The 25,708-nt window shown below is 42.4% G+C and overlaps 1 protein-coding gene across 2 annotated transcripts; it reads right to left on the bottom strand.

The window, feature by feature from the left end:
* Window positions 1-1,234: 1,234 nt before the first annotated feature.
* NUB1 (negative regulator of ubiquitin like proteins 1) lies at window positions 1,235-24,672 on the bottom strand. Of its 2 annotated transcripts, XM_083704119.1 has the most exons (17): window positions 24,307-24,672; window positions 19,565-19,687; window positions 19,303-19,470; window positions 18,679-18,737; window positions 18,017-18,087; window positions 17,488-17,682; window positions 15,932-16,020; window positions 15,692-15,798; window positions 14,262-14,448; window positions 12,337-12,444; window positions 11,969-12,121; window positions 10,547-10,693; window positions 9,858-9,950; window positions 8,780-8,972; window positions 6,073-6,114; window positions 2,515-4,497; window positions 1,235-2,406 (listed from the first exon to the last, which is right to left on the bottom strand). In XM_083704119.1, exons 2-16 carry the CDS (start codon window positions 19,679-19,681, stop codon window positions 4,325-4,327), a joined length of 1,902 nt encoding a protein of 633 aa, XP_083560245.1. In that variant the 5' UTR covers window positions 19,682-19,687; window positions 24,307-24,672; the 3' UTR covers window positions 1,235-2,406; window positions 2,515-4,324. The 2 variants fall into 2 exon arrangements, with proteins under 2 accessions (XP_083560245.1, XP_083560246.1); XM_083704120.1 differs by lacking the exon at window positions 6,073-6,114.
* Between the last annotated feature and the right edge of the window lie 1,036 nt (window positions 24,673-25,708).

The following is a 25,708-nucleotide window of genomic DNA, read 5'->3' as shown; positions in this document are numbered from 1 at the left end:
TGCTGGTATCCATTGGCAATTAACACATTTGAGAGATTCTGTAACTCAGTTGTCAAGTGGTCTTTGTCAGCCAGGCGTTTGGTTCTGGAGATGAGAGTCTTGGCTACGGAGTTTATTTGTGCAGGGTGGTGGTGTGATTGTGCATGTAAGTAGCGGTTGGTGTGTGTTTTTTTCTGGTAGATAGTGTGTCCTAGGGAGCCATCAGGTTTTTTGTAGATTAGGACGTCAAGGAAGCAATCCCTACACAGATCTGGCTGACACAAGCCACAAAACCACAGCTCGCCCCTATACACGAAGCCAAGCCAAAGCACAACTAAGTGCAATACAGCCATCTTCTCAGGAAAACTCTTCACAAAGTTCAAGAGGTCAAGACACAAAGACTTTAGCAACTAATCCACACCTAATGACCCACCTAAGTGGTACTCAGGATATCACTCAAGAAATCACTCAAGGTATCTCTCAAGTAATTAAGGAACAAAAGAAGAAAAGGCACACTAGCCTGGGAACTTCCTCTCTGCCCAGAACATTGGAGGCTAGACACCACACCCCCTCTACAGTATTTATAGGAACTCAAACATTGAGATCCCGCTCTGTTCCAGTAACAAGAAGCCGAAAGCACCAGCCTGAAGATGACGAGTGAGACCTCGTCGAAACGTCGCCTAGACACCCCAACTTTTACACGGGAAGACACCCGAGGACACCAAAACCTGCATATATATATATATATATATATATATATATATATATATATACACACACACCCACACACATACATATACACACACCCACACCCACACCAATATAACACAATTAAAAACAAGCTGTAAAAAGCAAAAAGTGTCTTTACATCAGACACAGCAAACAAGCAAGCAAGCACAGTTCACAGCCTGTACAGTGGTACCTCGGGTTAAATACGCTTCAGGTTACAGACTCCACTAACCCAGAAATATTACATCGGGTTAAGAACTTTGCTTCAGGATGAGAACAGAAATCGTGCAGCGGTGGCGCAGCGGCAGCTATTAGCTAAAGTGGTGCTTCAGGTTAAGAACAGTTTCAGGTTAAGAATGGACCTCCAGAACGAATTAAGTTCTTAACCCGAGGTACCACTGTATTTAAAACAAAGTTAAGAAACCTAGCACCAAAAAGGCTACAGAAAAAGTGTCAGGAGCCCCACTTCCTCTCCACCACTATGGCTGGGCCTTTCAAGAATTCATAAAATGAATTAAGTCTCCAAGCAAGTGCAGATACTCTTTATTCTGTCTGTATGGCTGAAAGCATAACAGATAACCAGCACATTGTCTTCCTATCAGAAAGTGCTAGTTAGGTGTCAGGACAATGACACTGGTAGGAGCTGCTGCTACATCCCCCCTTATCTGAGAAGCAAATCTCATGTGCCTGGTACTTGTCCTCACCCAAATGACTGTGTTCAATCATAAAGTTGCCACCCAAAGTGCATCAGGACATTTCAGAAAAACAAAACCTACCATTTTCTAGTCCTGTCCCTTGGAAAAGTGAAGTAAGGTGCCTAATGTGCACACAATACATCCAGGTTCAAGATCGCCTTCTGATGATGACCAGCAGACTTGGTTTGTAGCTTTTGGGGTGTGCCTTGATGGGAGAATGATGCTCCGTGACCTGGCTGCCTGCCCCTGTCCTGACCAAGCCATTTTAATGGCATCAAGTTAAGTCCAGCACAGCCTTAAGGAGCATTATCTCCAGGACAGGAACCCTGCATTTCTGTCTCATATTAATTAAAATACTGAATGAATCCCGGCTGACCTCTAGTGGCGAGACAGCAACTTATTTTTCAGTTTGGGAAGGTCTCTTCAAGGACCAAGGTTTTTATCCTGTGTCACAGGAGGAAAGGTTTGGGTGCGAGAACCATCACATCATAAAAACAGAAGTTACTACATCAGAGGCAATACTTGTAGTTCTTCATTAATACATAAAATGTGGGTGCCAAATAAGATCATGAAGCTTTTTTGCTATATAAAGACATTTGCCCTCCTGGTGCCTCTTGAATCTGCGCCCAGGAGACCAAACTGCAGGAGCAGCCTCCTAGGTGAGACTAACATTTCAGAGCAATTTACTCTGAGACTTTTTTGTGGTCCAGGGATTCAGAAGCAGAGTAGAAGCTGGAACATCTGTGAAAAAAACTTGTATACAAATTTGCCTCTTACTAGTTTCGTTTGCCTATTTTGTTCCATTTTAAATACATTGGAGGCTGCCTTCAGAACTAGGACTGCTAGGCAGGTTAAAAAAGTGTCTGCCATTTTTTTACCAACAATTCTTTATTTACTTCCCCTTGTTTATAGCTGCAAAAACTGGTGTATACATAAATGCACATGAGATTGTGTCTACATCACCACTACAACCAGTAGTTTCCTGTCTGGTTATCAAGACGGGCTTAAGGTGAGGTCCACAGTCACACCACCAACTTGGCCTGGTGTGTGGTAACCAGGATGAATTCAGCAAACGCTAAAAAACCCACCATAAGTCTGGTGATATCACCACTCAATCCAATTTGCATTGGAAGGATAAAGGAGGGGAGTGATTTGTAAACCAGCAGTATATGAAATAATCATACCACATTGCCAACCCTGTCCAGATCAAAACCACCTCCTACAGGCTCTCTATCGCTGCAGTTTGCAAGTTAATTTTCCAAGGTTTGCTAATCAGCAGTGAGCACAGTGCAGGATGATTTATTGAAGACACAAATTTAGCAGTTACGGGATACTGCAAAAACTGGAAAAGGTGTTTCTTTGCATGAGATCCCACAGAGCCAATGATGGCATGAGTCATCAGTACTGAACTGGATGGTTTAACTGGTTTAACACAGCATGGCGCCTGCCTTTGTACTTTTAACACACTTCTATTTTTAAGGCAAGAAACAAATATTGGAACTACCGAACAAGCAGAGCCTAGACTAAAGACCATGTCACAGGTTGCGTGTGACACTAAGCCAAATTATGGCTTGGCAAAAATGAGCAAGTGTACTGGTACCCTGAGCAAAAATCACAGCCCTTTCGCTCCTCCCCCTGTCCTGCTGCTGCCATATTACTCAGAGCTAAGGCATGGTTTGGGCTTGGGTGTTGTTGTGTGTGAATCCAAGTTTGTGGTTTGTTCTAGATTCACCACTAGTGGATTGTTTCAGGGAGACACACAAGTCTAGGTTCACTCACAGCGCTAAACCAAACCACGGCCTAGAGATCATGATATTTGCTCTGAGTGCCTGGCATGCTTGCTCCTTTTTGCTAAGGCATGGTTTGTTTAGTGCAAGCAAGGCCACACAATTTTCTTCTGAGCAAGGCAGCTCAGGAGAACTCACCAGCCCATTTCCAAAAGCTCTGCTTGTGGTATTTCTTTCATTTGCATTTTGACGACAAGGGGAAGAGGTCACAAAATGGCTGCAACTGGACCCCCTTGAAACAAAAGTCTCTTAAACTGATGTGCTGCAACTGAAGTTCAAACACATGTTTGGCCATTTGTACAGTATAAATATGCATACTTGCATCACTTTTCCAGGGAAAAGCAACATGGGACATTGCCCAAGAGCCACTTCCTTTAAACATAAATAACTTCAGTGCCTACCACTTCCAAATGGGCAGTCCTCAGCTTTATGGGAAAACTGCAATAAATGTGATGGATGGGTGGGGGTTTTTATTGGTTGTTACTGCATTATTGAAAAAAGGAGCTGTTTAAAGTCCATGCACAATAGATTTACAGCTGGCTCTAGAATACAGGATGGCCAGAAAAAACTCTATAAGAACAGACAAAATCTATACACTTAGGTCTCTATTTCTGTGACCAGAAGATATTAGAGCTAGTCCCAGTGGATACTATGCATGTGCTGTCACAGTCAGATCATCTGCGGTTTTAAGAGAGATCTGGGTTTTGTGAATGTATGCAGAACTGATTTTATTTGCTCTACTAATTAAATAGATGAATTTCACACCAATATAATATATCAAAGCTCTCTATAAAAATATTTCTTCTGCAAATATTTTTGTTCTACAATTAAATGTATTCCTCTCCAGTGTCACTCTAGATTAATAGTACTACAGGTTTTACTCATGCCAGTGTTTGTTTTTAAAAAATATGCAACTGACTTAACTTAAGGCATTTGGCAAAAAGAGGGTCAGACATATTTGCAATCTAAGTATTAGAAGTCCACGGTCCTAATCTAGACTAAGTACATTACACTTAAAATTAGTCATGACCCACTGACTTCACTGCGACTTACATGCAATTAATTTCCCCCCGTGGATCTAAGCCCCACAAATGCTGGTTCATGTAAGTGATACTGGAGTCATTCAGAATTTGCCTACTGGGACTGTGTTTGCAGGTGCTGTATGTAAGAGAGGTATTCATTGATGACAAGCTCTTCCTCTTCCAGAGTTAGGTCCAGATAATCTTCTTCGTGCTCTGGGATGTCCTCCAAGATTTCATTGACAGCATCTACTTCCATGTCTTCATCAGTTGAAGCCCCGGAAGTGCCTGCAAAGAAGACAGGCATGTAGCACACATGACCGAAAAGTCTCTAATTCTCAAGTCTCAAAAGGCCTCTCACCATAACGTTAGCTCTTCTGCAACAGTACTTTGCACCAACAATTTGATTTGGTACAAGGCTTTATAGGAATCTCTAATCTGGTCAATAGTTGAGATGTACTGTTCAGACTTAAACCTTTTCCAGATTCTATCAAGCACGGTATCCGTGGGGGATGAGAAGCAGGGATTGTTGCCATAACGTCCAGACCCATAACTAGTTACTGACAACAGTACTGTGAACATTAACAGAACAAAAGGGGAGAGACCACCCCAAGATGCTAGTGACTTGACCCTGGAAGCTATTCAAGTCATCACTGTGCAAGACTTTTTTATGGATAAAGAGCTAATATTTAAAGAAAAATATCATTTAGTGGGTTGTATCCAACTCAATGGACCTAAGTTAGTTATGCCCATTAATTTCAATGGGCCTACTCAGAGTAGAACCAGCATTGGCTACATGCAACCCATTATAAAATCCATGCATGAAGCAGAAGCAAATGTTTGAAAGTAAGCTCTTTAGATTTTGAGCGTTCAAGCATAAATCAAATTCAGTATAAGGAGAGAAAGTGGTTAAAATGCAAAAAGGAATCTAGGAAATTGTGACAAGTACAAACAAGTTTGTAAGAGCCTTTCACATACAAGCAAAAGGTTTAATGAACAAGAAGAGACAGCAGATAATTTCTCAGATCCCTCAGAGGATATAGACGACAGAAGCATAAGAACAGGGTGTCATCAGAGTAAGAAGACTGAAGGAAGGAGATGGAGCTGAGCTAGTTCTTTATGTAAAAACATCATCCTATACATGTCTATTCAGAATTAAGTCACAGTAGGACTTATTCCAAGGTGAGTTTGTATGGGATTGCAGTCCAAAGGAACTGATCACTGCATGTATAAGTTCAGGTATTAAGGCCAAAGCAAAGATTGTTAAAGCTTTTACAACACAGTCCTGTGCATCCTTCTCAAAGGCCCACTGTGTTCAGAGGGGCTTACTTCTAGGAAAATGGGCATAAGATTTCAACCATAGGATCTTAAATAAACATTTTAGAAAAACCAACATGCCTCAAAATCTCTTAGTAAAATTACAGAACGGACAGAGCAAAGATTTAAAGGAAGATGCACTATACAAAATCCGTAAATTGATGGTAGAATGATTGGAAGTTTTAGTTTATTCAGGTTTATTCTTGAAATAGAGGAAATTACATTTTTTTAAACCACCATTAATTAAAGAAAAGTGAATATACAGATTGGGGTTTCCCTTAATATTAATGGTAATTATTAAAGGGAGCTGACTATCACTCAGTGCAAGAGGCAGAGGTTATATAACATATATATAAGCTCAGTGGAGGTTGAAAGTGTAGCTTTAAATGACATGACAACAGAGGATATAAGAAATAAAGAAGATTGTGAAGGCAGTGCTACCCTGAAGATACAGTGGGGAATTTTAGGGTGCCATCTTTGCGTTTAATTATAATGTTTCATCTCATTCCGACAAGCAATTAGTGATAATAGGAAGGCCGTTATTACCTTGAGTTTTTCCTCTTCCTTCTTTTCTCTTTTTCCTTTTCTCTTTTTTTAGACAAAAAAATAAAAAAATGAGTAATTTCAAATGGATGAGCTTGAATGTAAGTGGGTTGAACAACCCATTAAAAATGACGGCTCTCTTTTCTTAAGGGAGGAATTGATCTAATTTTTACATAAGCAACCTGCTCCCCCATGAACAAAAAGAAAAGGTGTAGTAATTGGTATAATCAACTGTGTCCATTTCTCCATTAATGAATGCACAGAAGATGCAGAAAGGAGATGTAATATTTTAAGAGGTGCTTTAGATAAACTTTAAACGTATGGGATAAGAATCTGGATAGATTCATTTTACAGGTGGCATTTTGGGCAATGGGCAGCAGTCAAGGACTGTCTATCTTCAGAGAGGCATAAAGCAAGGCTCCCCTGTCATCTTTCGTATCTGATGTATTGATCAATGTTGTACCCTAGAGTCCACAGGATGACTTAGGGTGGAAGACTCATGGTTGGAGAGCCTGGGTTCTCCCCTTCCCCCCAAGAGCCTTAACCTTGTCACAGTTAAATGAACTTTTTTTGAGATCTGGCAGCATATGAGTTTTGACAAGTCTGAGTAAACAAAGACACAACTGAAGTGGAAATTGCCCACTGATGTGAAGCTAAGTGGAAAGCCAAACATAGGGAGATATCTGGGGCACTTTTTCAAACGACAGAAAAAATAAATGGTCGAAAATAATACCCTCGTATTCAAGGTGAAACAGCAAATGCTAGAGTGGTCAAAATTAAAAACATAACTCTGCTGGACAGGACGACAATGCTAAAAATGCACGTCTTGCCTGAGTTTTTCTTTCTTTCGTAACTAGATAATAAAACTGCCCAAGGAAGAAAAGCTGGACTTGATTCAAGCAATTATAAACTACTTTGTTTGTACCTACCAAAATCCCTGGCATCAAACCTGAGGTTTCGTAATGGAGATGGAGGGACAAGGGGATGGCATCGCCAGAGAGCAATGGTAATTAACATTAATGCATAGCCATATTAAGTTCTCTGGGTCAATGGTGGGAGTCCAGTCAGGATATATGCTATGATACTGGATAGCTAAGACTAGAAATCCACCTGAAAGAATGGGATGTTCCTAGACTATATATACACATGAAAAAAACATCTATCTATACACAGCCTAAGTAGTACAAGGATGTTGTTAGGGAACAAGTGGGCATCAGAGTCATCTCCAATAACTTCAGTGATCTTCTATAAAGATATTAAGGTGGCAAAAGAAGTCTCAGACTTTATGACCTAGGAAGGGGCCAGAAGGACCTGCCATTGCAATACATTCATGATAGGAAGATTTCTGACATGCATTGAAGTTCAGGAAACTATACAAACCCACCCACCGCCGTAGCTTCAAGACTTTCAAATGTGGAACCTGCTCAAAGAAGTTCAGAGAGCACATCAGAGTACTCCCTTATTCTTTTATATATAAAAAACACATGTTCAGTATCTCTCAAACTGTCTGCAACTAACTCACCACTTTTAGTATCTCTCCTGATAACAATGAAAATAGTAAGATGATTTATGGGGAATAAATAAATAATAGATTGGTTGCTTATGACCATGTAACATATTCAATAATTACCATTTACCAATGTATAGTGCAGAAAAATTGTGCACATAATGCTTATGACTAAACTATTAGCCATTATGAATGTACAGACAGGTCAGGATGATGCAGTGTCTTAGAAGCCTAAGAAATGATGGGCAGCGTTAGTGATGCTTAGAACAACAAATTTCCCATCAGGAAATATTGTCAATATTTAATAGTGCTGTGCTGTTTTTAGAGTTTTTAATATTTATATTTAGGATTTTTTAAACATTGTTTTAATTTCTTTTAAACTCATCTTTTATTTGTTTTAGCCTTCTGTGTTGAATCTGTGCTTGTTTTAATTTTTGTAAGCATCCTTAAGACTTGGTTCTGGTGGAAAGGTGGGGTATTAATAGATAAAAAAATAAAAAGTAATAAATAAATAAAAAGTAAATAATGCTGTCAGAGTAATTGCAGCAATTAAACGTAGCTGAGGTTAGGTGTTTTTTTTTTTTTTACTGGATATATCTTATCTTATTTGCAAGTCACAGAATTGTAGAGTTGAAAGGGATCATGAGGATCATCTAGTCTGCCCCCCTGCAATACAGAAATATTTTGCCCAATGTGGGTCTTGAACCCATGTTCTGAGATTAAGAGTCTCATGCTCTACCAACTGAGCTATCCTACTTAAATGAAAATAAAACAAACAAACCTATCAGCTGTGCAATAACACTAAGACTAAATCAAAGGCCTCCAGTGCATACTATCAGAAATACTTCTGTAAAGCTGTCTTGTCAGTTTTACAGCGTCAAGCCATCAGGCGGCTACTTGGTAGCTGCACAGCCAATATGGAGAACTAAGCAATTTGAGAAATGGGGACCAGTTCCCACATGCATCATGTGAATGTGTGAATCGCCTTGACTTTATAGTGCAGTGTCTGACTTAACATTCTCTTTGCTGCTGCAGTCCAAACACGTGTGAAGCTGCCCATGGACAAGGAAATTTCCCAGTATTTCTGTGCTCCATCTTCCTTGTCTCAACTGGCACTATGTATGCGACATAATTCCCTCTTCTCTCTTGGTTTCATCACCCCCAGAGTATCTCACCCACCCACCCTGGAGCAAGCCCCTTTACCTGCAGAGTCCGTAGGAGAGTCTTTTGACGAACTGGATTCATCTGAGGGAGTGATGCTATCTGAAGGGGTCTGTAATTCAGCAGGGAGAGATCCCCCATAATGAGCAAGGGTTTGCACAGCCAGCTGAATGTTGCCTTTAAACACTTTCAGAGCTTGCTCCGCTGCTTCATGAGTAAAGCCCATATACACCAACTAGGCAAGAAAAGGACAAGGAAGATATGCACGTTACCAGCCATTGGACCCTTCCTCCAAGGAGAGCAACATAGCATTTTCATGTCAAAACAGCTTGATAAGCTAGGGTAAAGGTAAAGGGCCCCTTCACCTTTAGGCCCAGTCGTGACTGACTCTGGGGTTGCGGCGCTCATCTCGCTTTATTGGCTGAGGGAGCCGGTGTACAGCTTCCGGGTCATGTGGCCAGCATGACTAAGCCGCTTCTGGCGAACCAGAGCAGCACATGGAAAAGCCGTTTACTTTCCCGCCAGTGTGGTACCTATTTATCTACTTGCACTTTGACGTGCTTTCGAACTGCTAGGTTGGCAGGAGCAGGGACCGAGCAACGGGAGCTTACTCCGTCATGGGGATTTGAATCGCCGACCTTCTGATCGGCAAGTCCTAGGCTCTGTGGTTTAACCCACAGCGCCACCCGCGTCCCATGATAAGCTAGGTTATGGTAACACAAAAAGACAGCACGCAGCCAGATTTAGACCCAAGTCATGACTAACTTAAGCATTACTGATTTCAATAAATCTCACTCTAAGAATGACTTTCATTTGGGTTCCACCAAGAGAGAACAGTTGCCTAAGGCTACCACTGCATGGCTGAATGGGAGTTTGAAGTGCACGTTCCATATACAAACTCCACGCTCTCAGCTCTTGTTCCACGATGTAAGAGGTATGGGTTTGGGGGAAATGCACCATGGATTGCAAATATACCTAGGGTCTACTAATTGGCTTTGCTGAAGTAAACAGTAACTTGCAATAAACTGTAACTGGACCTTAGAAGGAGAACAAGGCCTGATAACCCTAAAAGTCACTGGATTTATTTTTTCTTAAATGTAAGCTGATTCTCTGGACTTACTTGATCAATACTTTCCTGAGGAACCTGAAACTGGTTCCTGGGCACTGGATCGTCATCATCTGACAGGAGTAGGTGAGGGTTTTCAAGCATAATCTAGAGCAGACAACAAACAGTGAGTATATATACTGAGCAAATTTATGCCTCCCCAGTTCACACAAAAGTTAGCGTGTCCAAAAAAATAAATTGGAGGGTGGGATACTATATGCACCCCAGACTATCCTCCATCTCATTTTGGGTGCCACTGACCACCCACAATCTAGGATTCCTGAAGAGTAACCACAAAGACAGCCATTATTTCTTGCTTTAATGGCCACCCTTTCCATTTTCTAGGGGGGAAACAACAGGCATTGGATCATCAAATGGAGCTTGACACTCCCTCTTCCTTATTTGCTCAGTGAACTTGTTTGCGGCTGAAATCCATTTGTTTCATTTCGCAGATCCAGGCACAGGGAGGCTTGGTAAGAAACTCCTAGAATCAAGAGTGTTGTCCAGGTCCAATGAACATGTTCAAGACTCTACATATCAGTGCACAGTGAAACCTGATTCGCCAGGTTGGGATTTAATGTTAGGGTCCGTAAAAGTGAAGAAGGCCAGAGAAACTATACAGTAAAGCCAACAGAATTTATTTTTATGTACGTCAACTGAATGTGGGATTTTGCAATTTAATAAAAGTTTGGAAAAGCATTTACCTTAACCGCTAGTTCAAGGTCTCCTTTTGCATTATGAAGAGCTTCTCTAGCAGTTCGCTCTGAATAGCCCATACTCTTCAAGGAGTTAATGTCCTCCAATCGCTTTCTTCTTTTAGCTCTCTCCTCTCTTCTTATTTGAGCTTTTTCCTGTACAAGTGGTGGTTTAGGGGGGCGGGGTGGAGGGAGAAAGCTATTTATTATATAAGCAAGCTACATACCCACACACACTCCTGGTGGATATTTTCTGTGTTGTTAAGATTTATCCTTTGACTCAGATGCATTTCTTCCCATTACAACTGTTTCTTGCTGGCGTCCTTACAGTGGACCTGTTGAAAGTGGCAGTCATCAAACCACTTGGTGCAATAGTTCTCAAGGAAGTGATACAGGGAATGCACAGAAAGTCTACAATACATTCTGTACTCTAGCGGGTGCAGAATGCTGCAGCGAGGCTCCTCACAGCGTCTCTGCCATGGGAGCATATTCACCCAGTGCTTTTCCAGCTGCATTGGCTCCCGGTGGAGTACAGGGTCAGATTTAAGGTGCTGGTTTTGACTTTTAAAGCCCTTCACAGCCTAGGACCCTCGTACCTATGGGACCGCTTCTCCTGGTATGCCCCATGGAGGACCTTAAGGTCCATATATAGCAACACCCTAGAGGTCCCGGGCCCTAAGGAAGTTAGATTAGCCTCAACCAGAGCCAGGGCCTTCTCAACACTGGCTCTGGCCTGGTGGAAAGCTCTGCCTCTTGAGACCAGGGCCCTGCAGGATCTGATCTCTTTCCGCAGGGCCTGTAAGACAGAGTTGTTCCACCTGGCATTTAGCTCAGAATCAGTTTGATTCCCTCCCCCTCTTTCTTTTTCCTTTCTCCTCCTATGAAGAGATTGCTCACTAATTGTTTTAATGTTGTATCTTAATCTTTTAAATTGTATTTTAATCAACTTGTTTTTATTATTGGTTGTTAGCCGCTCTGAGCCCGGTCTTGGCTGGGGAGGGCGGGATATTATTATTATTATTATTATTATTATTATTATTATTACAATCAAAAAGGGTTTGTGCAGCACAGACTTTGGACAAATTTCTTTTTTCACCTCTCTCAGAGGTTTCTACCAAAGGATGTTCAAATTGTTCATTAAATTCAAAAGCTCAGAAGCTGTTTAGAAATTCGGCCCATGACCTTTTTAAATGGGAAAAGCAACATGTAAGTGAGGACACCTCTGCCTCTTTAATGGTGGGATCCACACATTCGGTCATTATGCGAAAACCTCTCTGTTTCTTCAGTGGTTTTTTTTTTTTTTTTTTTTTTGTCATGCAGCCACACACACACATCCAATGCTGGTGGTATTTAGCTTTTCCTCATGTTTCCCCACTTGCTGCATCACAGTAATATAAAACAGACCCTTATGGTACCACCCTGGCACTGTACCTCTCTCCTGTTGGAAATGTGACTGGCAGCGTGGTCCACATTCCCATCGCAGGCTCGGAGACCCAGGCGGGCTTCCTGAGCAGAGAATCCCAGCAGTAACAAGCTATTTATCTTGTCAGGATCGATGCACAACTCTTTAAACAAGTCATGTGCCTGCGTAGAAAAAGAAGTGGAAAAGGAAACATACACTTCCGCTCAAGGGAATGAATAAAATATGAAGAAAACCGTTTTTCTGCTTACAGGCTATTTGGGAAAAATAACACTGGGAATCTGATGCTTCACGACTGTGTTCAAAGGGGCCTCCCTCCAGGCAACTGCACGGGCTTAGGGAGCGATTATTAAGTCCGACACTAAACACAGAAACTTACCCTTTGAAGATTTTCACCAGCCTCCCTCTCTCTGCCATTATGGTAATGGCTTATTCCTTGAAGCAAGTACAGCCTTAGAAACAAAGCCTTCTCTCTCCCAGAGCTTCCCTAAAGAAAAGCAAGCGTTTATAAATGGGTAAACTTAAAAGTAAAATTTAACAAAAACATAGTTTATTTACTGGAAGTCATGTAAGTTTACAAGAAATGTATGCGAGAAAAATAGGACCCCACAATCATAAGGTACAAAAAAATGGTTTGTATATGGAACAACGTACAAACTTGATACTGCACTTTATCTCTTGAAATTTGGGGAACTGAAACAAGAACACTTGAGTTCTCCACAAAGAATCCCATGAAACGGACTGGTTAAAGATCAGGCAAATAACCTGTAATGTCAAATAAGAGGCTGAAACCTGAAAACCAGATATGCAACCAATAATCTAGAAAAGGCTTAATGTGAAATTCAATCAATAAATAATGAAGCGATTCCCAACAATAAGAAGCTCCTATACATTTTTGTTTGTTTGTTTTCTCCGTCATTCGCTGTATGTGGGTTAGCCACCCAAAAGGCTTTGAAAGGGGAGAAAATATGCCCAACCTTTTGGGCCTAGGGACATCTGGGAATCTCAAAAACTGTCATGGGCACCCATCACAAAAATATCTATTTCACAGAAGAAAAACTGGTGATGCTCAGGTACCTGCTCAGACACCTACACCTTGCAAAACAACAGATAAAACACAGAAAAGCAAGACCATAAAAAACAGGTACCTGTTCAAACAAGCAGCTCCACTCAAAAGCAAAACAAACCCCATACAACCCCATACATCTCAATTTAGAAATTAGGAAGGGAATGGGTCCTTAATTGAGACTGGTGTGTAGGAGGGCACTGTGGTGCTGATGGATGCTGTGTTGGGAACCCAGCCTTAGGGCCTAGTTTATTTTGGATCTGTAATGCTGCTTTGTGAAAAACCATCAGGCTGGGCAAGCCCCACCGAAACAAATGGTAACTGTGCAAGAGCCTCCTGGTGCTTGCTCAGCTCCCTTTCACTTCAATGGGCACAGCCGGAATGCTCCTGCTAAACGCTTCTGCATTTTGCTTAATCTTTAGAAGCACCTTCCCACCGGATTACACAGGGATCAGATTTCATTACTTTTGTTAACATTAATTGGAATACTAGGGCTGAATGACTGCTCTGAGTTGGAGGATTATTCCTTTTCTTTGCTTGTCGTGCAAATTCAAGATACGGATCCTCAAGGGACAGATAACTGGAGAGTATGAAAGGAGCTACAGAACGTGAGGCCATTTGTATGCAACAACAGAATTTCAGAAGTCCGCAGTCTTCACTCAGTGTAGTTTATACAGTCCTTTCAGGCTTTCTAACCAGATTGGTAAAACAGAGGCCTCAGGACAGTTGCTCTTTGAGAGGGGCCCATAGATATCCATACCACGGTATCCTTAGCAAGAGTGTTAACAGTGCAACTGGGTTTTCTGCTTGAATTTTCCAAGGACTGAGAACATGCAACCCTCCTGAGCTGCTACAATTTCCACTATCCCTGACCACTGCCCTAGCCTTTGCAGACGTTTAAGTGCAATTCTCAGAGTTACTTCTGTGTTCCATGATGTGCAAAAAACGCAATGTCTGAAGAACAACATTCGGAAGGAAGACACCTGACAGGTGATCTTACAGAATCAGTCCTGGATTCAATACATCTTTTGTGAATGCGCTTCCTTTCGGAGATTTTGTATTCACGCCTTTAGTTCCCAAGAACACACTCCTTCCTTGGGAAAAGCAAGAAGCAAGTCCTGAGTACCAAAGGCAACCAGCTCTAGTGGGACAGTTCATATTTCCAAAACACATTTTTCTAGAACAAGGGCGAGTGAATTAAACCCTACCACAACTGCACACCATCCTCTTTAGCCTACTTTTATAGTGACCAGTCTTTCGTGGTTCTCTCCGTAACACTTCCTGAAACAATCATGAGCTGCAAGGAGCTTTTTCTCAGCATCATCAAGGCAATCCAGCTGACCCAAGTGGAAGTAGCACCAGACGATGTCCAGCTGCAACACTGCGTAATTATCAACAGTGTTCAGGAGGTCTGAACCACATTCACTGAAAAACAACAAGAAAATGAATGATTCCAAAGAGGCCAAGCCACTGATAGAATTTACATGAACATAAAATGTGCAGTGCTGCAAAATACACATTATTTTCCTTAAAAGTCTGGTGCAATAGTGTAGCAGAGTGGATAAGGATACAGTTCTTGACTGAAACTCCATTGGACTAGGGGCTGTAGGAAAGGTGGTAGCAGCCAGCAGGGCCCTTCCTATCTTAGCAGCAACGCACCCCACCTCGCATAGGCCTTCTACTGGTGCTAATAGAAGGCAGTTTCCAAGCCCAATTGCTGTGGGAATTTTTCTTTACAGTGAAACTAGGGAGGGAAAGGTTAACCCTCGCAGAAGCAGTCTCCGTGAAGATTACCCCCACAAAGCAATTTGGCATGAAGAAGAATTTTGGAGGGTATGGCTACACCCATTCTTTTTTTGGCCCCTCCTACTGCCAGCATGTAATTCCTGCATGATTGGTTCTGCACTCCTGGGCAATAGGATTCAGAGAACACACCAATGTATCAGCACAGAAATGCCAGATACATGGCTGCCACTAAGAGAAAGATGGCAAAGGAAGAACCAAAATGAGCCTGGGTTTATTTATAGGCATTCGAAGCACACCCTTAATCATGCAGTCCCAGGGTGGACTACATATAGATGAGTACAATTTAACCATGTAATATCTTCCATCGCCTAACGACTTGTGCAAAAAATGTTGTGGGTGGCACAGAGAAAGATTATGATGATGATTAATTTCTGCTAGATCCTATCATTCAAACAGTGTGTGTAAATATAGTGGCATTTTGGGTGCAGAGCTCTTTCCAGAAGGGCTGTCTCACGTCTTTCAGGAGCTGCATGCTTGCTGCTTCTGCGATCCACGAGTTGGGGCACCCACTGCGGCATGCTGTTGGGTGTTGTGCATGTTGATAGGGCATGGTGTTCTCATGGCTTCACCCCAGACTGGCTGACATGGTTCCTTTCGTTTCTGAGTGGTGTGCACATTGATTCAGCTATGCCCTGGGATTTGTGGGCAGGGGTGTTGTTGCTAAGGGCAGTGGAAATGTGGCTGGAGTTTTTGCTGATTTTTAAAAAATTTCTGACATACCCTCCTTTCTTTCCCATGTGGGGCATGTCCTGGTTATAGCACCGATACACTGCCAGTTCTTTTTAAAAGCACATTATGGGATTGCTCTGTAAAGAACCATATCCAAAGTTCTTTTAAAAGTACCGTACCAAGAGGTTCTTACCAGAAATGTTTATCTGCATCCAACAGGAACGGCAGCGCCATAGCATATTCTTTTTTCTTCAGCAATGCTCTGCCCTTTTCATGATAGCCCATGGCTAAAAAAAGAGCCTGTGGGGATGGAGGGAAAATCATTTTACTAACACTAAACCTTAGTGCAAACTGCAATTAAAAGCAAGCCTTTCCTGTTCTTCGGGGAAACGAATAGAACAGAATGAACAACATATTCACAGCATACACTCACTTTTTTTGCTTGTGGAGGAATCTTGATCGTTCTTCCAGTTTGGTTTGCTATGTCCAGGTAAGGTGCTCTATCGGGATCCATGGAATCCTCTGAAACAGATCAGACAGAAAATGAAGAAATATGTGTCTTTGCAGGATTAGCTCTGGGTCCTTTAAATTCCAATAATGTATAGACCAAGACGCTGTTTCTCAATATTGCATCTGTAAAATACAATGCCTGCTTCACTGGATTGTTCTCATTCTGTATACAACACATCTGTACTAGTTTTTTGATAAATCAATTACCACGAGAAATAATTGATTATTGTGTTGCATCTTTATCTATTTTTAAAGTAGGTATTTTGTGGTTCCTGAATGAGGTTCTTAATAATACACAACTCTGTCCAAAAGAAATTGAGGTTTTTTTTCCTGCCCTGTGGAACGACCTCCCATCAGATGTCAAGGAAATAAACAACTACCTGACTTTTAGAAAACATCTGAAGGCAACCTTGTTTAAAGAAATTTTTAATGTTTGATGAATTTATCGTGTTTTTAATATTCTATTGGGAGTTGCCCAGAGTGGATGGGGAAACCCAGCCAGATGGGCGGGGTATAAATATTATTATTATTACTTAGCATTACATGCAAACTAGGTGTCTCACACCCATGACAGTGACAAACTCCTAGCTGGAGTAACACACATACAACCATTCAGTTGCGTGGACCATTCTGGATTTTAGAACCATGACCCAAGAAACGTGGTATCCTTGTGGAGCACCTGTCAAAGTTAGGAGTGGGTGACCCATGGGGTGGGATATAATGCTTTGGCCTTCTGGCCAAAAAGGTCCCTCTTCTCTGCTGTAAGCGAACAAAACACCCACAAACTTCCTTGTCAGGGAACTGCCATCGGCGCAGAGGCGAGAGATAGAGGGGAAATTGGGTGACAGGGAGCCTCCGAAAATCTTGCGAAGCAGTTCCTCTTCCGGCGAGGAGGAAACCCCCACCTCCAGCGGAGAAGAGGTGCAAGAACCAGAGGATGCTAGAAAGAGCCTTAACACTGCACCTGAGCAAGCCGGAAAGCACACCCCTGCCTTCACCCATCATGCGCAGTTGCTTGAGATACAGGGAGGGGCAGAAAAGGCTGGGGGTGACAAAACTTTTATGTTGGGGGAGGTACAAGAACAGTGCGCTCCCAGATTCTGCTAGCGATTGAGCCAGACATGAACTTTTGACGCTCTGCACTGTAAACAGTTTGCACCAAAATAAAGCCTGTAAAAGACAGGTCAGAGTCCTGCCTGGTTACTCTCGAGCAACCACAACAGCATCTGACATGCCTGAAGCATGAAGGAAGGGCAAGGCTGATGGGTGTTCCAGGACTGCAGTTGCTGGTATGTCTGTTGAGGGAAAAGCAGATCTGGGCTTACACTGTGAGAGAAAAACCAGCAGTGACTCTTTAAGAACGACATGCATCTTCACACTATTTGCAAAGCAGGACAATGCCCTTTCCATTTCATTATTCTTCTTTAAATGGAATTTTAATCTGTACTGCTAATGACGGGATTTACAAGAGCTCCTTACCTCGCTCTGCAAGTATTTCTAAGCCTTTTTTTGTCCTTTGCATCCTTTTGTTCATTTCTTTCTTCTTCACAGCCTCTTCCTCCTGTTGCATTTCCTCACTGCGGACTTTCTTCCTGGTTTCTTCTTCCGACAGTTTCAGCTCAAGCACCATGACCTTGACATTGTGTGTCACACCTTGCTCTTCTAAAGTCTTTCCTGTAAAATGGAAGCAAGTTTAATGCGTCAAAGGCAGCTGGGGAGGAATATGGGATTTAAAGTTTTTTAAACGTATGGCTTAAAAGAAACAAACAAACAAACAAAAGGCACAACTTCAATTAAAATACTGTACAACACTTTATAGTAAATACAGCCAACTCTCCATTTGCATGAGGGTTGCGTTCCAGGTCAGTGTGCATGTCAGCAGTCACACGCAAGCCTGCTCCACCCTCTGCCGTCTTCTGGACTGAAAGAAGTGTGTGTGTGTTGGCGGTTGCATGTCAATCATATGCGCACAAAATGGTCGCAGTATTTGAAACTATAAGATACATACCCAGGTCAAGCTGCTTCTTATTTATAATTATTTTGATGCAATTTTCTTCCAATCCATATGCTTGTGCTATTCTGTGAAGCAGAGCAATAGATATTAAATGCTATTCAGTTTTAACAGGATATTAGTCTTTTTTGTTTACTTCTAACTTGTTTATCTGGAGGGGGGGGAATACTGAAATATTGTTTTCCCTTAATAATGAGGGTATTCCCCCCCCCCCACATTTTTACTACACAGTCAGGAAGCTGACTTTTGCTACAACAGGCAGAAAAAAACATTAAGTGGTCCACCAAGACCCTTAGCAGTTTTCAAGTGGTCCATGGGGATGGGGGGAGTCTGCTATAGACCAAGAACCACACAGAAGCAAAAGGCTTTGTCAGTCCCGTTCTTGTTTCAACTGATAATCACACAGGGCTATAACCCCACAAGTAAATCCCAATGAATTCACAGACTTTGAAAAAATATGCACAAAATCCACCCGCACCTTTTGATACAAATATTTGCAAAATATGCCAAAGGTGCCATTACTGTGTTCAATTTAGGAGACATTACTAAGTTAAATGTCAAATACAAATACACCAGACCCAGATTATATGGTATAAAAAAAACTATATAAAAGGGGGGCAGGGAGGAAAACCTCAAAAAGGCAAATGGTAATTACTTACTGAGATCTGAGCTCCTTGCCTGTGATGACCAATTTTGTCTCCAGCACATTTTTTCTTGCCTGCAGAGATATAAATGCCAAGTTAAAGCGAACTGTGTGGTTCCTTCCAAGGAGACTTACAAAATTCAACAAATCTAAATTTCTTTCCAGAATTGGAGTGTTTTTATTCTAAACAAAGGTGTATGTTAGGGCTATTTGACACCAATGCCAAATCTGTAAATTGCTTTTTAAAAGCACTGGAGGACCAAGCAAGACACTCAACACTTTATCCTTTCCATGCGATGAAGCCTTAAGGTAAAACGAAAGAAGTCCAATCACTGAATATTAGAACTGTGCAGTTGGAAATTATTCTGAGAATCAATAATCCAATCCAATATGCAACTATCCCATATGGGGATCAAACCTGAGACCTTGTCATGATCAGCACCGTGCTCTAACCAACTGAGCTATCCAATCAAGTGGCTCCTTGCTCCATCACTCCCTACATAAGGCAAGGAGAAGACCCATTTCAGGCAGCTTATCTGCCTGTTCTGTATACGTGAAATGTTTCCATTCATTACACATCCACAGCAATTACTGAACGTATTATATATGCTTCTTTTGAGAACATTAAACAATTGCTTACTTTACCCAACCTTGTAGGCAAGGCTACTTCAAGCGTCGCAACTCCTGTCATCTTATAAGCTTCATTTTTCGTTCCTCGCTCGACTGCTTTGGAGCGTATCTCTTCCAGGAGGGCCTCTATTTCATTGTCATTACAATTTAGCCTGGCTGAATATTGCAGTGCGAGAGCCTAGGATGATAAAAATGGATCTGTTAAGAAATGAAAGCAGTAAATTTGCACGAAGTAAAAAGCAGCAACAATATGTCAGCCACAGACTACTTGCCTTCAGCTCCTCACCCGCCTCCTGGTGGCTGTTTGTATATGGGGGTTTCCATAGCTGAATTTTGTCTTCTCGCAAATAGTTTTTCAGCTTTGCTGCGAGGTATTTGTTCTGCGCCATCCTTACCTAGGAAACAAAATTAAAATGCTCAGTCCTATGTGCACTAGTTGCTGAAATGGGCATCGTAATCTTGTAGGTAGGCTGCATCAAAATGCCTATTCTACTTCCTCTTATTCCAAAAAGAAACCTGTTTGTTGACATGGTGCTGAAACTGATGAAGTACAGGAATGGCTTGGTAGAAAAGGACATGCTTTGCATACAGTAAATCCTAGGTTCAACCCCTAGCATCTCCAGTGAGAAAGACCTGCCTGGAACCTTGGAAAGCTACTGCTAGTCAGAATCAATAACACTGAGATTGATGGACCATTGCCTGACTTCGTGCAAAACAGCTTCCAATATATTATGGCTTTGTTACAATTGTTTATATCCTGCCTTTCAGGTTACAATACAAAGCAGCTTACAAACAGCACTCACTTAAGTATTTGTAAAGCACAAGAAACATTATTAACATTTAACAATACACCAGGATCCTTCCCACATGGCATTTAATGACAGACTGCTAAAGGGTGGGGGGAGACAGAGAATAATAATAATAATAATAATTTTTTATTTATACCCCGCCCTCCCCAGCCAAGGCCGGGCTCAGAGAAGTGGAACTGTTTCTTTTAGTGCAAGTGTAGCAAAGAAATTGCCCCAGTTATGAAACTGTTTTTAATTTAGTTATTTATTTTATTTTTTCCTTTTTATATACCTTCCGTTCATGTTCAGGGCATCATGCCATGGCTCTCCCCCTCCCCATATTATTCATGATGAAATGGAAGTTGCAAAGTACATTATACAAACAAGCAACAAACAAAAGCATTCAGCTGACGCTGAGTAGCAAGCAGCCAATAAACTTGGAACTGATGTTTGTTAATGATTTAACATGTTTTTATTTGCTCCATATAGCTGTTCTCTTCTTGTAGACCAATCTTTATAAAAAAACCATTGACAGGTTGAAATCTTATGCCTGCAATCACAGAAAGAACTAATGTATTTGATTGGAAATTTAAGATTCATGGAGATGGATGCTGAATCAATGCTCCAACACGGCTTCACATCTTTACCCAGGATAAAATGTTATATCAGCTCTGAAATCTAGTCAAATTAAAATCTTAGCAGGATTTAATGCAGCTGACTATGTAAAGCCTTGGAGAAGTTCTAACTAAACTGGATTGGCATTGGATGCCAGCTGACCAGAAAACTTGCTTGGGCTGCTCTTGAGCCTTAAACAGCAGCTTGATTTGCAGAAATCAGCATTTGGAAACTATTGATAGCAGGAAGAAAAACATGACCACCTGCAAATGTCTGCAGATCAAGCTGCCACCAGAGGCTGTGATACAGGGGCCAAATTAAAAGTTGGCACCAAAAAGGGCAAAACAGAAATTTCAAATGCTGCAATCTTTAAACCCCTTTTAATCTTGCAAGATTCACAACTCTATAGAGGAAGTGGTCTGAGGACTTCAGCTGTTGCTACTTCTCTTTTCCATCTCTACCATGCCTTCCACACTTTAGTATCTGCCAATGATCCCAGCGCAGCCAGAGCTGCTGCCAGATTTTACAGACTTAGCCAAAAAATCCTGCCAACATGCTGATATTTTTGAAGTTGTGATGAAAGGAGGAAGCCAGAGAAAAGAAACTCCTGATTTCTTCATGGACTTTCTCTTTCTGTCACCATATGGATAAGCAGAAGGTCAGGGGCTTAACTTTTGATTCCTTCTACACAATCAACCAAATATGTGGTTGTCTTGACTGGCATTGCCATTTCTGTTTGAGCCAGATGAGAAAAACAGAAAGCGGGATGGAGGGGGAGATATTAAGGAGCAGGATAAACGAAAAGACTGAAACTGAGAACATTGTGTGAAAGAAATCTACATGCAGAGCCTCTTCAAGAGTCAAGAGACTCATTTATGGCTGATAAAAGATCTGGCAAAGATCTTAAAATGCTGCCATCTGCCACTTGGGGTGAGGCAGTAAAATTGATTCATTAGTTTTGCTTTCATTTCTAGTGTTTGGTTCATATGCATTGATTGCACTGCCACTGACACTGAAAGGGAAGGAGACTCCATGAGGAAACATTTCTATTAATGTTTTATTGTGTGAAACTTCTACTTCTCAGACACACGCTGTAAATTTATGAGCAAACTTTAAAGACAGTGCCTCTGTAATAAAACCAGCAGGGGAGGTGCACTGAATTATATATTTTTGCTGAGAACATTGCAAGAAACACACATCAATTAGCAACTGATCTAACCCCTCTGCTCATCCCACCAAGTTGCCAGTTCCCTCTTGCATTTTTAATAGCTGTGTGACATGCAGAGATCCAACTGGGAAGACTTAAACTTCAGGGAGACTGCTGCCTTTGGGTTTTAATCTGTCACATGGCTGTTTAAAGGAGTCTACCAGAAATAAGCAGGCCTATAGCACAGGATATTGTATTTCAACCACCTAAGGCAGGCTAAGGACTGGCTGATGGCACGGGGTTTTGCCCCACATGTGATACAGGGTTACCATTTTGGCCCTCTCCCTTGGCCTTTAAGCAGTGACTTAGGGCTATGTACAAACATTTTATATTAGAGTGAATGGAGAAAAAGTACTACCCCCGCTATGTAATCCAAACACAAACTAGATTTATTGTATGTTTTTTGCCCCTGAAAAACACTTCTTGAGAAACAGAATTCATTCTGAAATTACAAACTTATTGCAGATTGATTGCCCTGCAGTGTGCCCATTTGAAAACAGGTGTAGACAAGTCACAGCAATGTTGGCTGTTGGTATAGCCACATTTGTCCAGTGATGTTGTGGGTGGCTGCATGTGGAGAAGAAAAGGTGTCACTGATCCCCTAGAGAGGAGGGGTTTCAAATGCCTATTATTACTTATTAAATTTGTATACCACCTGTCATCTGCAGATCTCAAATAACCACAATTCTGGAGAAAAGCTACACTGTTGAACTAAAAATGAATTAACTGTGTATATGGAGCTAAGCAGCAGGGAAAGCTTCAGTGGCGTCATTTTCATGAGTCGGGTTCCTATTAAAAGACACAGGCACAAGGAAACGAAAGAGAAATGTTGCAAGTTGGCAATTTGCTATCATCTTTTAGGCATGGGGTGAAAACAGTTTCATTTTCCCAAGTTTTATACAGTACATTGAAGAAGAGGAGCAGTTTGGATTTGATATCCCGCTTTATCACTACCCTAAGGAGTCTCAAAGCGGCTAACATTCTCCTTTCCCTTCCTCCCCCACAACAAACACTCTGTGAGGTGAGTGAGGCTGAGAGACTTCAGAGAAGTGTGACTAGCCCAAGGTCACTCAGTAGCTGCATGTGGAGAAGTGGAGATGCGAACCCGGTTCACCAGATTACGAGTCCACCGCTCTTAACCACTACACCTCACTGGCTCTTGCCGTGATGCTGTTTTATTTCATGGCAATTTTTAAATTCTGCAGCCCCCTACAGAACCGATATTCCTATTTGACTGCAAAAGTGTTTTATTCTATTTATTTTGCTTAAATTCTTCCTTGGAGGCCATATGAGGAAAGGGTGGGATTCAGATGCTTACCCAGCAAATAAATTCAGGTTCTGCAACCAAAACACATTTCAAGCTCACGTGCCACAAACCTGCTTCTAAAAATCTGACTTTTTGCAGCATGGAAAAGTGAGAGGGGTGACATGCTGGAAAGTGCGGTTATAAGCAACTGCAGGAGACAACGCCACATGAGCTCCCCACAACCACCTCAGAATGAATGCTCAGTCAGGAGGTCATCTGCGGTGCCCACCTGTAATGACCCTACTGGTTTAATGATATGTGTTTGGATGTGTGGGTGCTCAGTGCTTTTAACCCCGAGCCACCTTGAATGGATGCTTTTGGCAGCACATCAATGCCACAAGCCCGCAACGAACCGATTTAACTCGGGGGGTGAGGGAGGGAATTAAGTGCTTCCCCAGAGATGAGGCACAGACAGGTCAAGCGAGATTCCCCACCCCGGGGACACAGTGTGTGGGGTGTGTGTGCATGCATTTTTAAATGTTATTTTATTTATATATTAGAATATATACAGTGGCACCTCGGGTTACATACGCTTCAGGTTACATATGCTTCAGGTTACACAGTCCACTAACCCAGAAATAATGCTTCAGGATAAGAACAGAAATTGTGCCGCGGAGGCAGCAGGAGACCCCATTAGCAAAAGTGGTGCTTCAGGTTAAGAACAGTTTCAGGTTAAGTACGGACCTCCAGAACGAATTAAGTACTTAACCCGAGGTACCACTGTACTGCCCTTCATCAAAAGATCTCAAGGCAATTCACCATGTCAGTTTATGAAATGGGCATTTTAGATTTTCATACTGCATTGTATACCTTTATAGGCTAGCCACTTTTGGGGAGCATGCTGTCAAAATGCAGATTAAAATCCTTTATGATGACGTTTTGAACATACCCTGCCCCCTACGCAGAGAGCATTTGTAGGGCGCTGTTGTCAATATTTATGGTTAAGGTGGCTGTTGAAGCAGCTTTTTGCCACTCCCTCCTTCCTCCATGCCAGAGGGGCTTTGTTGAGAACAGTGTGAGGGGCTCTGGCCCCTTGTCTCCTCCTCCTTCCCTCCCCCCCCCCCCGCTGCTTATGGGGCGCTGCTGGCCGTCACTCACCTGAGCGCTTTCCTCTCTCCGCCCCGCTCCGCTTCCAGTGGCGGAGGAGGAGGGGGGCGCGTCCAGAGCGGCGCGCGCTGGGTGGAGACGCGTCTCCGCCTCCCGGCCGCCGCCTCCGCCGCCCCTCGGCGATCCACCTGCCGCCAGACCTAGGTTCTGACAAGGAACAGGCGCTGCCGGGTTTCCTACGTGTGGGAGCCCGTCGGAAATGAAAGAGAAAAGACTCCCGGTTCCCCCTCCCAGATCGGGCGGTCATGTGACCGGGAACGGCGCTCCCGAGACGCAGCCGCTACCACCGCCGCCATTTTAGTTCTTCTTTCGTTTGTGGCGTCGAAAGGCTCGCCGCCTTCTTTCGCACGCGCCGCCGGCCTACGTCACGCGGGGGAGGAGCCAACCGTTGCCTCAGCCAGGTGTGCGAGTCGCCTCACGCGCTCGTTTAAACCTAACGGCAACGGCGCGAGGGTCCGCCTCATCTTTCCTCAGAAGCGGAACGGAGTTGGGATATTTCTTTGCCGCCCGTTCGTCCGAGGGCCACAGGGGCGGCTTACGACATAAAAGCACACAAATAACATAAAAAGTAACATAAAAAATAACATAAAAAGCTTACAACATAAAAGCACACATAGTAACACAATAAAAACAATACCACTCCCTGCCTGGAACACACAACATTTAAAAGTCCATAGATTGAATTGGCGAAAGGTGAGGGAGAAGGGCAAGGCTTTCTCCTGGCGCCTAAATATGTGTAATGAAGGCACCAGGCTAGCTTCCCTGGAGAGGGAATTCCACAAGAAGGGAGCCATTGCAGAAAAGGCCCTGTTCTTTTGTTGATGCCCACCAGGATCCTCATGGAGGGGCCACATTTTTGAAAGGCTCCTGTTTTTAAAATAAAAAATAGTTGCAGTCATGGTGCTTACCTACTGCTTCCGTAGCAGAAACTTTTAAGGAGCACATTTTAGGCTGCAGGCCCCATGTGAGCACAGTAAACACGATTGGGAGAGCGAGGCACCTATAGGATTGTGCTGTTAGGTTGTGAGCCCTTTTTGTCCTAGGTGTGGGTGGATAGCCAAAGCTGGCAGAACTGGCAAGGAGGAGAGTGGGAAACCTGGCCTAGCTTTGTGAATCAATCTCTCTCTCTCTCTCTCTCTCTCTCTCTGTGTGTGTCTATAGATAGTATAAAAAAGCAAAGGAAGGTATGTTAGCACATAGGAAAAACACAAATCAACAGTAAAAAGCCCCCCAAACCACCTTAATTAAGAGCAGCAAAAATGTCACAATCTATTCTGGTCTGTGGATTCAAAAGTTTGCTCCATGTTTTGCAAAATGTTGATTAAAAAGGGTGTTGCCTAACTACTTTATTTAGAAATCACAATGTAGGACTGACTTTGACAACAGTCTTTTG

This window comes from Podarcis gaigeae (genome assembly GCF_964106915.1).
Source record: "Podarcis gaigeae genome assembly, chromosome: 12".
NCBI lineage: Eukaryota > Metazoa > Chordata > Lepidosauria > Squamata > Lacertidae > Podarcis > Podarcis gaigeae.
Note: the sequence above shows the minus strand (reverse complement) of the source record. Positions and strands in the feature narration are given on the sequence as shown.

Excerpts from the sequence above, each read along its gene's own strand:
- NUB1 (XM_083704119.1), bottom strand. The coding sequence starts at position 19,681 with ATGGCGCAGAACAAATACCTCGCAGCAAAGCTGAAAAACTATTTGCGA. Across the intron at positions 19,471-19,564 it reads AGGCGGGTGAGGAGCTGAAG|GCTCTCGCACTGCAATATTC; the intron begins GCAAGTAGTCTG and ends TTATCATCCTAG. Across the intron at positions 8,973-9,857 it reads CTCAGGAAAGTATTGATCAA|TTGGTGTATATGGGCTTTAC; the intron begins GTAAGTCCAGAG and ends TTTCTTGCCTAG.